This window comes from Castor canadensis, chromosome 10 (genome assembly GCF_047511655.1).
Source record: "Castor canadensis chromosome 10, mCasCan1.hap1v2, whole genome shotgun sequence".
NCBI lineage: Eukaryota > Metazoa > Chordata > Mammalia > Rodentia > Castoridae > Castor > Castor canadensis.
The window spans coordinates 63900171-63913994 of record NC_133395.1 but is presented as its reverse complement, the minus strand read 5'-3'; the positions used below and the strand labels follow the sequence as shown (position 1 = coordinate 63913994).

At 44.5% G+C, this 13824-nt stretch overlaps 1 protein-coding gene across 1 annotated transcript in view; it reads left to right on the top strand.

Moving 5' to 3' along the window:
• The first annotated feature begins 7327 nt into the window (after positions 1–7327).
• C10H13orf42 (chromosome 10 C13orf42 homolog) overlaps positions 7328–13824 on the top strand; it is a 32584-nt gene continuing 26087 nt past the window's right edge. The window contains exon 1 of the mRNA XM_074042826.1: positions 7328–7741. Coding sequence (XP_073898927.1) covers positions 7328–7741 — 414 coding nt within the window. The remainder of the gene's footprint in view (positions 7742–13824) is intronic.

Genomic DNA, 13824 nt, shown 5'->3' with positions numbered 1-13824 from the left:
AAGAAAGTCTCTTTATCTGCTTTTCTTTCTCTTTCCCTGACACATGAATGAAACCAAGCAATCCACCTGAAGTTGAAGGTTGTCTCCCTCCTGCCCCCACCTACTGACCTGCTAGAGTCATAGAAGCTGGAACTGGCATACAAGTCCACCACTCAAAAGATCACCTTTCTCAGGTCCCCGTGTGGTTCTGGGTCACCATGTGAATAGATTCTCATTGATGTGAAGAGAGGAAAGGGGAAGTGCAAACTCACTTCTTTCCCATCTTCCCACTGACTAAAACAAAGGTACTTTATTTTGAACCCCTGTTGATCATGAGGGCAAGAGCAATAGCTGGAAGGATCCTGGGCCCCTGGATGTTCACATGGAGGAGAGTAATTCTCCTCTGCTAGCCCTGTGACTACTGTGTAAGAGAGAAATAAATGTAGACATTCTTATCACTCTTATGGGAGTCAAACTGATCCTCTAATATAATTCTCCCCAACTGGAGAGAAAAGGGAAAGGGGAAAGCCAGGAGGAGAAAGGAGAGTCTGGGAAGACAGGTAGAGAGGAGGAAAGCAGGTAGAGGTGAAGGCACAGAAAACTGAGCCGGCAGATTTTATATCCCATTCCAGCCCATAAAACACTCAGGCTCTTCCTTCCACTTGGAGAATGGAAAGCCATACGCAATCTTTCTGCTGATTGTTTTGCAAATGTTTGACAAAGACACATAGGATTCATGAGAATAATGTGTTTTCTTGTTCTGGAAGTTCTGATAAAAAAGTATGTCATCTGAAAAATAATTAAGAATAAGATTGAGCCCTAAATTTGTCTTTCTAAGCATTATAAAAGGTGTTAGAAGAGACATGGTGCTAGCTCCCAGCTGTAAGCTGACAGCTTTTTGACTTTGCACTGTTGGAACACTGTGTAAGAGTGTTAGCCATAGCCACACATGTGTAATGCCAACTACTCAGGAGGTAGAGGCAGGAGGATCTCAAGTTCCAAGACCAGCCTAGGCAAAGTTAGTGAGACTCTATCTCAAAGACAATTTAAAAAAAAAGGGGTGTGGCAGAGGGCTTGCCTAGCATGCTCAATGCCACGATAACACACACACACACACACACACAGACACACAAATAAAAATGAAAAAGAACACAGTCACACTCACTGTTGGAGAGACCTGGTAGAGAGGGAGGCTTGTGTCCAGTTCCTTTCTGAGCCCAGCCGACAGTTACATGAGTGCCACTGGCCTGCCCAGCAGAAGCTGGGAAGTCTAAATTGCTGACTTCTGAACCAATACAATGATTGCTGTGTTCAGTCAGTGTGTCTTGGGATGGTTCACACATAGTGGCACAGAAATGAAACACTGAGCTTTCTTGAATCCTATGGCATTCCTACGTAAGGTTTCTAAGTGGAATGTTCTCACAATTCTGTTTGTTACATTGTCTTCTAAGTTTTTAGGTTTTTAAGCAGTAGGAGTTGCCATGCATGGTTGCCTGGGCCTTGTAATGTGCCAGGTCACCCTGCCTAGGGAGCCAGGCTGTTTTCCTGGCCTTCTCCTGTAGAGGGCACTTTTTCTGAATTGAATAAAGATACCTTACCAGTTCAGATAAAGGGTACCTTGGGAATTAAATCCAGTCACAGATGGGGATGTAACTCAGTATTAGGACACTTGCCTAGCATGCACAAGGCTCTGGGCTTAATCCCAGCATGGCAATAAATAATCAAACAAATAATTTATTTGTATAAAGTTGTAGACCTAGCCTTCAAGGCCTTTCTTTAACTGCCTTCTGCCACCTTCTTCCTCCTCTTCCCCTTTCTCTAGTCGAGTCTTTAATTACTACACCCCAATCTTGCTTAGCTCAGCCACCACCTCCCACTGTCAGATGTGTCCATTCTGCTGTTGGATCTATAGGCAGCAACGCACATAGTGCTCCCAAACTGGGGCTGGAGGGTGGAGCCCAGGGAGACTTGGAGCTGCGCTACCTCTAGGTGGGGAAGGGGACTGTGCTTCATCTGACACAGGTCCTGTTTCACTTTATTTCATCAGAGATACAAAACACAGGGTATCACTGTCTGAGCTAGGGAAACTGGTTTATGGGAAAATTATTTTCCTCACCATTCGTAGCACAACCAGAAGGTGAACTGTTCCAGCACTCTATGCAAATGGACCAGTGGTGACATGGGATACACATTGTCGAATTTTGTAATCTTACCCTTCATTAAATATTCAACACAATTATTTGATCTCTTCCTTTTCTCAGCTTCTCCCTGCACTCTTCCTTCAGCTCTCTCATCCCTCCCCCCACACGTTTTGCCTACATTCTTGGAAGCACTGGGGGACTCAAAGTCTTTCCAATTAGGGACATAGCCAATGGGATTTCTAGACATGCAATTAGGGGACAAAGCTATTGGTTGGGATCTTTGAGTCAGGAATTTTTATAGGAAGTGTAATTGCAGGCTGGCGGGATTGAAGGATTGCACCAAACTGTAAGGAAAGTGATGAGTACTCACCTGAATCCATGCTAGAAAGGGCTGGGATGCTGGGCAGGTGTCCTGTGAGCAGTGAGCTGTTCCCGACAGGGTGACTAACTGGCATCCCAGGGAAATGTAGCCTCATTCAGCACATTGGGTCAACCTAGCAATTTCCAAGTCAGCTGGTATTAAGGGAGGTCCATTTGAACCTGTGGGTGGGAAGCCTCTTGAATTATTACTAAATCCCAAATAGTTGCCTAGGACAATAGTTTGACAACTAACTGCATGATGGGAGCTGTAAAAAGTAGAAATAGAAGTAATAATGTTTTATGTTATTATAAAGCAATAATTGCCTATTCTATGTGACCAAATATGACAGTTAAGTACTCTGTGTATACCATCTCTTTTTTTGGTTTTTGCTTTTGTTTATCTTTATTGTTTGTTTTTAAGGTAACACAGCACGATATATTGATACACATTTCTAACATAATTCATCATCTCACTTTTTTTGGCAAAAACACCTGAAACTTATTCTTTTGGCAAAATCCCAAATACAATCCTCAATTATTAACTATAGTCCTCATGTAGTACACCAGATCTTCAGATTTATTGATTATACACATGTGCACACTGTCACATTAGTCACAATAACCAAGATATGGAAACAACCAAAATGTCTGTTGAACAATGACTGCATAAAGAACCAGCGGTATCTGTATGCAGTGGAATATTACTCAGTCTTTCAAAAGGAGATTCTGCTACTTGCCATAACATGGATGGACTTGGAGGGCATCATGCTAAGATATCACCTTTATGATCACATTTATATGTGGAACCTAAGAGAAAAAAGCTGAACACATAGAGAATAAAACCATGGGGAAGGATTGAAATGGGGTGATGTGGTCAAAGGACATATTATTGTTATGGTTTGGATATGAAGTGTCCCCTAAGAAGGCTTGTGTGTTGAAGGCTTAGTTCCCAATGCAATTTTCAAAGATGGGACTTTGGGGGAGGGTTGGCTCATGATGGAGTCCGTTGATGGATTCTTAATTTGATGGTTCTGTGGGGAGGTAGTGGAAATGTTGGAGATGGGGTCTAGGTAGAGGAAGTAGGTCACTGGGAGTGTGCATTTGGAGGATGTGTCTTGTTCCCTGACCCTTTTTCTTTCTTTGTCTTTGCTTCCTGGCCTCCATGAGGTGAGCAGCTTCCTCCACACCCTTCTGCTGCCATGATATTCTGTCTCACCTCAAGCCCAAAGTAATGGAGCCAGCTGACCATGGACTGAAACTTCTAAAACTGGCAGCCAAAAGAATCTTTCCTCCCTTAAGTTGTATTTTGTCAGAGTGATAAAAAACCGACAACACAATTATCTCACTTAATCATTATAGGAATCTTATAAAATAGGTAGTAGGTACTTTTGATTGAGCAAGTATGACATGTTAAGCCCTCACACTATATCATCTCATTTAATCTTGACAGTAACTCAATGAAGTGGGTGGTACCTACTTTTTGTGGTAGTAGGGTTTGAACTCAGGGCCTCATGCTTGCTAGGCAGGTGCTCCACCACTTTAGCCATTTTACCAGCCCTGATTTTTGTGTTGGGTATTTTTCAAGATAGGACCTCATGAACTATTTGCCTGGGGCTGACTTCAAGTTGCAATCCTCTTGATCTCTGCCTCCTGAGTAGCTAGGGTTACAGGAGTGAGCCACTGGTACCTAGTGGTGGTACATACTTTTGTAGATGAGGGATCCAAAGCTCAGAGAGTTTAAATAACTTTCCTAAGCTTGATGGTAGCCAGTTGAGATTTAAACTGGATTTGAGTGAGCCCATGCTTGAGTTCTTTCTCACCAGTCCTCTACTCACCAGGCCATGAGCATCTCCAAAAGATGAAGATGTGTAGGAGCACAGGCAGATGCTCTGCCGCTCTTTCCTATACCTGCTGCCTATCACTATCCCTGCCTGGCATTGCTGCAGAGCAAATCCTCTGGACTGCTCAGCTGCTGCCTGGAAATACCACCCTTTAACTCTGAAAAATCATTACTCTGAAATAATGAAGGCAATGTTTGTCACACTGTCAAGACTGATTCTCTAGTCAAGCCCCAAGGCTTGGATATCTCCACCATGAGCAAGTCTGGTGTGTACCCAGCAAGTTGCACAGGACCCATAATGGAGCTGATAGTCAGGGGTGGTCTGGGACAGGACAAAGTCTCTTAGCTCTCATGGTTTAGGTACTTATTCAGGCCCACAGTGTCTGATTTGGGATTTGAACAGCATTTGTAATATCCTAAAAAATACACTTTGTAAAAGCACAGGGTGATTTCACACCTATTTTTTTTTTATAGCTGAGGCCATGACAAAATTTAAATAAGGCACGGGGGAAGCAGTCACCAGTTCTGGATGAATTTCCTTCTTCCTGCAGAAATGACAAATGCTTTTGTACAGAGACAGCATTCTTTCCCCTCAGACACCTCATTAATAGCTCCATGAGAGGTGTGGCTTTTGGGACAGGATGAGCACAGCAGGGGATGAGAGCCAACTAGTTGGGCTGTGGCTGCTGCAAAATATCTTTCCATTAGTATGCATGAAATGTGTGTGAGTTGCTGTCAGTATAATTTTCTCTTAATGTTTTTCCTAAGCCTGGCCCTTGGGAAGAAACCAGCAGGGAGGTGGGAGTGGAGAGAGAGGAGGCAAATACATAAGAAGATAGTTTTATCCCCTTTGTGGTCAAGATGTTAGGTCCTTATGACATCCAGGTAGGGAAGTAGATTTAATTCTTATCTACTTAAACCCTTTTCTCAACCTGTGAAGAATAAGCATAGTCATAAACCCACTGGCAGGGTCTACTGAGAAGAGCTGTGTTGTGACAATTCCTGGACACCTCTGAGGAAAAACTCCCCAAGCAACTGTCCCCCATGGGTGCTTTGATATTGGGCCTGGGTGAAGCCAGAGAAACACTGGATAAAGACCTTCCAGGAGACCTTGGATCTTAGGGACTGTATGTTCACAGTGAAGGAACACATCAGGCTTGAAGGTGGAATGTTCAGACCTCAGATGCCTCTCTTAACCTACCCAGGGCAAGCTTCCTGTGAGCTGATGGACACTAAACAAGAAGTTACCAATATTAAATAAAAGATGTGAAAATGCCTCATTAGCCAGCCCAAGGCCCTCCGCCCAGGTAAGGGTTTTTATTGTTTTGTTTTGTTTTTGGGTGGCACTGGGGTTTCAAATCAGCGCTTGATGCTTGCCAGGCAGGCACTCTTACTGCTTGAGACACTCTGCCAGCCCTTTTTTTGTGATGGGTTTTTTTGAGATAGAGTCTCATGAACTATTTGCCTGGGCTAGCTTTGACCTGCAATCCTCCTGATCTCTGCCTCCTGAGTAGCTAGGATTACAGGCATGAGCCATGGACACCTGGCTAAGGAACTGATTTGGCAAATTCTTTTTTTTTTTTTGACAGCACTGGGTTTTGAACTCAGGGCCTCACACTGCTAGGCAGGTGTTCTTACCACTTGAGTCACTCTGCTAGCCCAGTAAGGCTTAACTACTTTTCCATATGAAGGCTGTGCTCCCCACAGTAGCTAGGAGAATGCCACACTCAGGCAGGCCCTCGGCACAAACACATTACATATAAGGTTATTCTATAGCTGTATGAAAAAGTTATTATTTTACAACAGGATGTAAACATTTAAAAATGTTTTCCTTTATTTGATAAAATCATGAACCCTTTCTCTTTCAAAATAAAATAAAATAAACCTAGCAAATAGCGAATAGGAAAGAAAAGCCGTGATAATACAATGCTTCCTATAGTGCTTGGCATCCATGTTCTGAACTCATTAGATCCTCTGACATCTCTCCCAGCTGAAGAAAATGCCTGCCCCAAGACCTACAGGCCTCAGCTTCTGGGCTGATGTCCTGAGAGAAATAGCCTGTGTGGCGAGATGAACACAGGAATGAGGTTTCATCATCCGCCTGGGAAAAATCCTGGGGCACATCCCTGGGATACTAATGCACTCTTCCAATGCTCTTGAAAAAATAAATTGGTTTTTAACTGGCCTTAATTAAAATGCTCTGAGGAGAAAGAACAAGTCTGCTGCACACATGTGGCAACTCTTTAGCCCACTAGAGCTTTTGTGCAAAAAGTCCTGACCCGGATACCTGACTCCTCCCACCTCCACAAAGGGCTGCTATCCGGTGACAGCTGAGAGGTCTCCTTACTGCAGAACGCTTGGGTGCCTGCTCAGAACCCGGTTTATCGGAGCATCTGCTTGCTCCTGCCAAGGGGCCCTGGCCGCGCCCGTCCTCGCCCATTCTCAAGGAACTGGATTTTGCCCCAAGCAACACCCGATTTTTGTTTGGTTTTGGCTGAGAGGTGTCCCTGCTAAATAAGAGTTCCTTTTGGACCCGGAGAATTCAGCACCAGGGCCAGCGCAACCAAAATGGAAATGTAAAAATCCACATGGAAATCGAGTCAAACCGAGTAAAAGCGTGCTCAGAGAAGGAAAATGCAAAGGAAGGACAATAACCGAGCTGGTGTCTCCTGTCCCCATCCAACCCGGGCCTTCCATGGAAGAGAGTAGGGCACAATTGCAACAAATGGTTGGTGAGGCCAATCAGGGCACTTGCTTTTGACCTCACAGCGATTACCTGTATCTTCAGGTCCTGCAGGGCATCGTGGTCATTGGATGTGAGCATCCCCCATGAGCGATGCACAGGTCGTCCTCCTGACCCAGCCGGCGCTCGCTGGGATCCCAGGGATCAGAGTCTCTTGGAAGGCAGATGGCGCGGGGCCTGGATGTCGCCTCCTCTACCCCCAGCTAGATTAAGTGGCCTCAGCTCAGGCAGCTGGAAGGGACCCACAGAGAGAAACCCAGCACCATGTTCAGAAAGATCCACTCCATCTTTAGCTCCAGTCCTCAGAGCAAGGTGGCGACTGACAACCCCTACTACCCCAGACCTGACCCTGCCGTGAGGCTGATTCGAAGCAGCTCTGTGTACGTGGTCGGGGACCATGGGGAGAAATTCAGCGAGTCTTTAAAGAAATACAAAAGCACAAGCAGCATGGACAGCAGCCTGTGCTACGCACAGCAGCAGGAGGACTGCGCGTGGATGTACTCGCGCACGCAGGACTGCCTGCAGTACCTGCAGGAACTGCTGGCCCTGCGCAAAAAGTACCTCAGCAGTCTCAGCGATCTGAAGCCCCGCTGCGCTCAGGGGGCCTCCTCCACCTCCTCCAAGTCCACCAAGGGCGAGAAGAAGACCTTGGGCCACTTCAGCCCCAAAGAAATCAAGGTAAGCGGGTTTCAGTGGTGTAGGTGAGAGTTCTTCCTAGAGCCTCAGACACTTGCTGGATATCCTTCTCCCATCCATGCAGTACTCAATCTGACATGCCTTGAGCAATGGATCAATTGTTCTCAAAGATTTTCCCTGGCTATTTCTCCAGCCTGGGAGGGACCGAGTGCCATGCTTATTTTTAATGCAGAGGACATAAGGAGGAGCGGTTAACTGCGTTTGCAGGGTAGGCTGGCGGGAAGGGTTTGGTACCAGGTGGTCCTGCGTTTTTGCATCTGCATCTGTCATTTGTTGCTTGACTTGAGAGATGAGATACTGCTTGCAGAGCTTTTAGATGGCCGCAAATGATTTCTCAACAAATTATTATTTCTTTAAAAATTACTATGACCACACCTAAAATTCTCAGTGAAAAGTGAAATCTTTGCATGAACTAGATCACTTCAAACGTCTCAGTGCCTACTCCCAGGGAAGCTAAACAAATGGGGCCTCCCTCCAACAAAACCTTGGGCCCAGGGGTTGGAACGGCTCAGGTACTGGCACAGAGAGAATCTGTGGCTGGCAGATCGTCAGAGAGCTGTGTGGGTCACTGGAAGCCTCCAGTCAGACACAAGCATGAAATTAGTGAAAGAAATAGCCTGCATTTATCTTGTCATTTATACTTATCACACAGTTTTATAAATACGGGGTTTTTTGAGCATTCATGCAATACCAGTAGAGAAGGTAGGGAGGAGCTCCTGTATCACATGAGGCAAACAGAGGCTCAGTAACCCCACCTCTACCTGCGGAGTCACAGTCACCTGATTACAGTTTATGATCCCTTTCAGTTTGCTCACTACCCTTTCCTTCATTTCTTCAAATTCATTTTTTTTAAATGATTTTATTAGCATACAGTAGTCGTACAGGGGCATACATTGTGAAACTCACATATGTGCTTACAATGTTTCTTAATTTAGCCCCTTCATCATTCTCCCTCTTCCCCTCTTTCCTCCTTTCTTAGAACAACTTCAACAGGGTTCATTCTTCTCTTTTCTTGTCTGGATACAAAACACATCCTTCAAATTCATTTTATTAATTTTTAATGCCTGTAGTTTGAGACTTTTTTTGTTGTTCATTTCTATTAATCATTTTCCTAACGGCCAGACTTGAAGGCGTTCAGAGCAGGTCTGCCTCTTACTTCCCTACTCTGTCTCCAGAGAGCCCTGCAGGCTGTCCAAGGTCCATTAATGTTGAATGACTGATTGGACTGCTATCAAGTCTCTAAGACTTGGCCTAACCTAACTGGTTTCAACTGTCTGCATTTAATACCAGGTGGGACAAGTGTAAATAATCATTTTCACTGCAGAAGTATGTCAGTGTTGGGGCCTGTAAAAAGCCTATACATACTGGGTCCTGGTGCTAAGGCTGTGGCTAGCCAGCTATAGATTTGTGGGTCAGTCCCTCTGTCTTTGGGGGATACCCCTGATGGCAGAGATGGCTGCAGAGCTTCTGGGTTTCCTTTCAGCTTGAATCTCCTGATGTTTTAGGATCTGGTTGGATTCCTTCTGGGCATTGTTTCCCTGCAAATGGTGCTCTCCCTTGGAAAAACCAGCTCCCTTCCTGCTGAGCCATTTGAAGATGGAAGGAGGGACTAGAAAGAGAACAACCAGTTCTAGCCTTATGAATGGCTGTGAAGAGAGCACAGGCATGTTCCATGTATGGCTCTGCTCAGGAGAGTCCTCCTACCACGGTGTAATAAGGGAAGTCTTGAAAGGCTTTGAAGTCAGTTAGACAAGACAAGTGAAGTTTACCTCTCTGGGCCTCTATTTCAGTAGTGTAGACGTGGAAATGAGACTATCTCTTGTGAGGGGACTGCATCCTTCAGTACTGTCACCAGAGAAAGGAAAGGGGTGAGCAGGACTCCCCCCATAAGAGAGAAGGGGGAAGAAAACCTCAACTCAGCTTCCAGATTTCCACACAAATCAAAGGAACTTAAAATCTGTGATAAAAGCATTACATGGGGTTTCACCAAAAGGGAAAGTCACAAAGTGGAAGTTTAGCAAAGGCTTATCTAGTAAAGCAGGGCAGAGCAGGAAGACATAGAATAAGAGCACCCTCTGACATGCAGTGGGTGGGAGCAGAGGCTCAACATGGCAGTCCTTGTTCCTGGTGTATTTGTGCCTTCCAAGCTGTGGAAATTCCAGCTTCAATCCTTACCTGTGTGTAGTCACATCACCTAGCAAGTCCTAATCATTTCGTTAAGTTCTCAAATATGGAGACAATGGATTTAGGGTGAGTCTATTACCCAAAACATGGAGATAATGGGTCTAAGATGGGTCTTAGGATGAGCTTGTTACTGAAAATATAGAGACAATGGGTATAACATTTGGGGCATTCCCCCTGGTCAAAGAATCTATTCACTAGGCATGCCTGGGTCTTTCTATTCATTCAAAGAGATTGTAACTGACTTAATGGCTGAAAGAAAAGAGGGTGATGGAAGGGTGAAAGAAAAGATGTGGGCTGTTCTTGGTGATTTTTTGACCTTTACTGATTCTGTGTAATTCCTGAAGCTGGCCCATATATGATATATATATATATATGATATATGTGGTATTATATTAAATTTTATATGATATCTATTACGTGCACTATTAAATATATATCATATGTATACTTTCTTAAATTTTCCAGTCACCTTATCTATCCTGCTTCAGTACCTGGCACATTGGCACATCCTGGGTACTCCAGTATTTCTTGGAAATGTTAGGTATTGGAGATTCTCAACAGCCTTCAGGCTAGCTGCTCTCCTTCTCCATTGCTCTTAAGAAAGAGCTCTATGCTAGGCTTGCCTGTGAAAGGATGTGTGCAGGCCCTGTGACTGGCAGAGTGGATCTCTGTGCACCATAGGGACAGGTCACCAGAGTCAGCTTCCTGATCCTGAAATACCGTGACCCTCCTTGATGGTAGAAAACTCCACTGATGTGCAAGGTTTAGGGAAAATGCTGTTCTTTTTCCTGTCCGTCTCCTATAGGTTGAATTGTATCCTCTCAAAGTTCATATGTTGATGTAGCTCTAAATACCACCTTCCTTATTTGGAAAGAGGGTTGGAGCTAATTTAATTACTTGAGATGTAATTAAGTTGTGGTCATGGTGGGGTAGAGTGTGCCTTAATCCAATATGGCTGGTGTTCTTATGAAAAGATGGCTAAATAAAGATGCAGAGACACGGGGAAAAGGTCATATGCAGACAAGAGTGAGGCTTCCCCAGCCAAGGGGCTGTAGGAAGTAAGGAGAGAGGCCTGAAAGTATTAAGATCCTTCTTAACACTGTGGGAGGGAGTGTGGTCCTGCCCACACCGTTATCTGAAACTTCTGCCCTCCAAAACTGTGAGACAATAGTTTCTGTTATTCCAAGTCCCCTGACTTGTTAACAGCAGCCCTGGGAAACAAGTCCACTCCTCTGTAGATTTAGTGCTTTTTCTCTTCTCTAGTGTTAGTCTAAATGCATCTCTGTTCTAGTGTTCATCACATCTTATTTGTTAAAATGTGTGTCTCCCTGAGCAGACTGCAGCAAGGCAGGTGTACTTGAAGCAGAAGAAGTATCTTTTTCATTTTTCTCTCCCTGGGACATAGCAGCGAATACCATTGGTTGCTCATGGATGTTTTGTAAACCCCAAAAGTCTGAACTCTTTGGTACCATAGACAGAGGAGCACTGACTTTCATATAGGGAGCAAGCCACGTTTTGTGGCTTCAGGGCATCCTGGCTGCCCCTCCTTCCCCCTCTCTAAATACCAACCTTGGCCTGGCCACAGAGCCTGGGTTTCCTTGTCTGTTCCTCTTTTGGAGACAGTGACTTTTAATCTATTTCGAATAAGATCCATAGCAGTGAGAAATATATCTTAGATATTGTCCCAGTTTACCCAAACATACAACCAAAAGAAAAAGTTTCAAGAAATAGACTTATTCCTGCTTCTTTGCTTGGCACATTGCTGTTTTCCAAAGTATTCTGTGCTATTTTGTTTTATTTTAAAATGTTGGTCATGACACACTAACTTGATTTCACAAGCTACGTATTTCAGATGTACAGTTTTCATGCTCTGGAGTAAAGCATTTTAATTGGCGCCAGTGAAATGCTAATAGGGTCTAAGGCATGAAGGGAACTAAATGAAACCATTAGTCCCGGCCCCATGGAGAAACCCTGTCTGGAGAGACTCTATCCAGACTCAGGTCAATAGGAACAAACTAGAAGCTAGATGAGCCTGGGGAGGGTCAGAAAGCCCTCCTGGCACCCCGGATGTGGGGTCTCATCCAGGCAATCTACTCCTGCCTTGGAATAAGAGGTCATTACAAAATGAATAAAAATTGTTTGCAACATTATAAGATTAAAATAACAGAAATCTCTATCTGAAAGTGTGTGTGTGTGTGTGTGTGTGTGTGTGTGTGTAGCATTAGCTGCATTTTGGGACTCACTGTCTGGATGCTTCCATCTGAGGATGCTCAACACAGGACATAGTGCACAGAGCAGAAGGACAGCATACTTGCATCAGGATTTTGTCCTGATTCTGGGTCTCTGAACCAACCAGGGCAAAATCCCCCTTGTTCTGGGCACTTTGGGGGTTTCTGCCAGTAAGGAGAAGCAGTGTAGTCTCTCATTTCCCCTGGCCCTGTGTCATGGCCCAGGTACAACAAGGACAATCAGCAGTAATTTTTGACTCCTGTCCTCCTCTAAACCTCTAAACCTCCATTCTACAGATGAGAAAACTGGGCTTGAGGCACTAAATGACTTGTGTACGGCTGAACACCTGACCAAGAGAGAGCCAGGATTTAAACCCAATCTGTACCATGTTAGAACTCACATTCTCATTAATGTCTCCTGTGCCTTTCCAGTGAACAATATATTTTGAGCACATGTAACATATAAGATGTCAGAGTGTGCAGCTCAGGATAGTGAGGGTTTGTTTTTATCCCGCACACTTGAGCTTTATCAGGGAGGTATCTGTTCATGGATCCCGTGCTAGGGAAAAGAATCCCAAAGGGGATTGCATGACCTGGGTTCCCTTTGCCCAGGAGAAACCTGGCTGAAAAGGGGTGACCAGAAGGTCTTCTTTGAACTGTCTCCTCTGCATAGTCCATGCATAAAATTTTCTCCCATCTTGACACCTTCTCTTCTCGTGTTCTCATGGCTGCCATCAATCTCTCAGCATTGAAATGCTGAGTTTGTCCCATCTACTTTTGTACTTTTCAGTCTGCTCTAGGAAAGGAGGACAAGGGCGGTGCTACAATAGGCACTTTATCACAAGAGGGCATTGTGTCCTCCAATCATTTCAACATGAGTGCTTTCAAACCTCCCAACTCATTCTTCAAAGTACCTGACATAAGCCACACACCGGAATAATAAGGTAGCAGTAGAAATTAGAAAATCAGGAGAGAAGAAACATCCACAGAAAATCATGACCACTCAAAAGCATAGACAGCATGTGAGCCCATTCGGCTGTTATCCATGAGCTTTAGATTGGGCTGGAAGCTAAGCTAAGAAGTTAGATTCATTTCAAAAGTCTGTTGATCTGAGAAAATCATACCCATTGCTTAGGGGAAGTAAGATTTCTTTTCCTAGGTTTGAATTCCAAAATTTCTCATATAGTACTCAGGAACCTTGTGAGATATGGTTGCTAATGCCCTTAATAACGTTGTAATAAGCACTCATTAAGATATTATTTATTCATTCATCAATACATCTATTGAGCACATACTGTATGTCAGGAACAGTTCTAGATGCTTGAACAAGATGAAGTCCCTGTCCTCAGGGGGCAGCAGTCTTGAGGGACAGCAGGCAAGGGAATAAAACAGTACAGAGTGCCTAGTAGGGATTTTTCAGAGTCCCAGCTGTAACAACCAAAGGTTGGCCTTGAACTCCATCCTAGCGACGGCTGAAGGATGGCACTGAGTAAGGAGTTTCTGCCAGTCCCCCTGAGCCCAGTGGAGAATTCACATGCCCAAAGTATGCACGAACCACACACCCTTCCAGCAGTCTGGAACTTCCTTTAGAGGAAGTCAAAATCCTCTAAAGATGTGACTCACCTAGGAGAGGAACTGCAAAGTAAAAAGTTG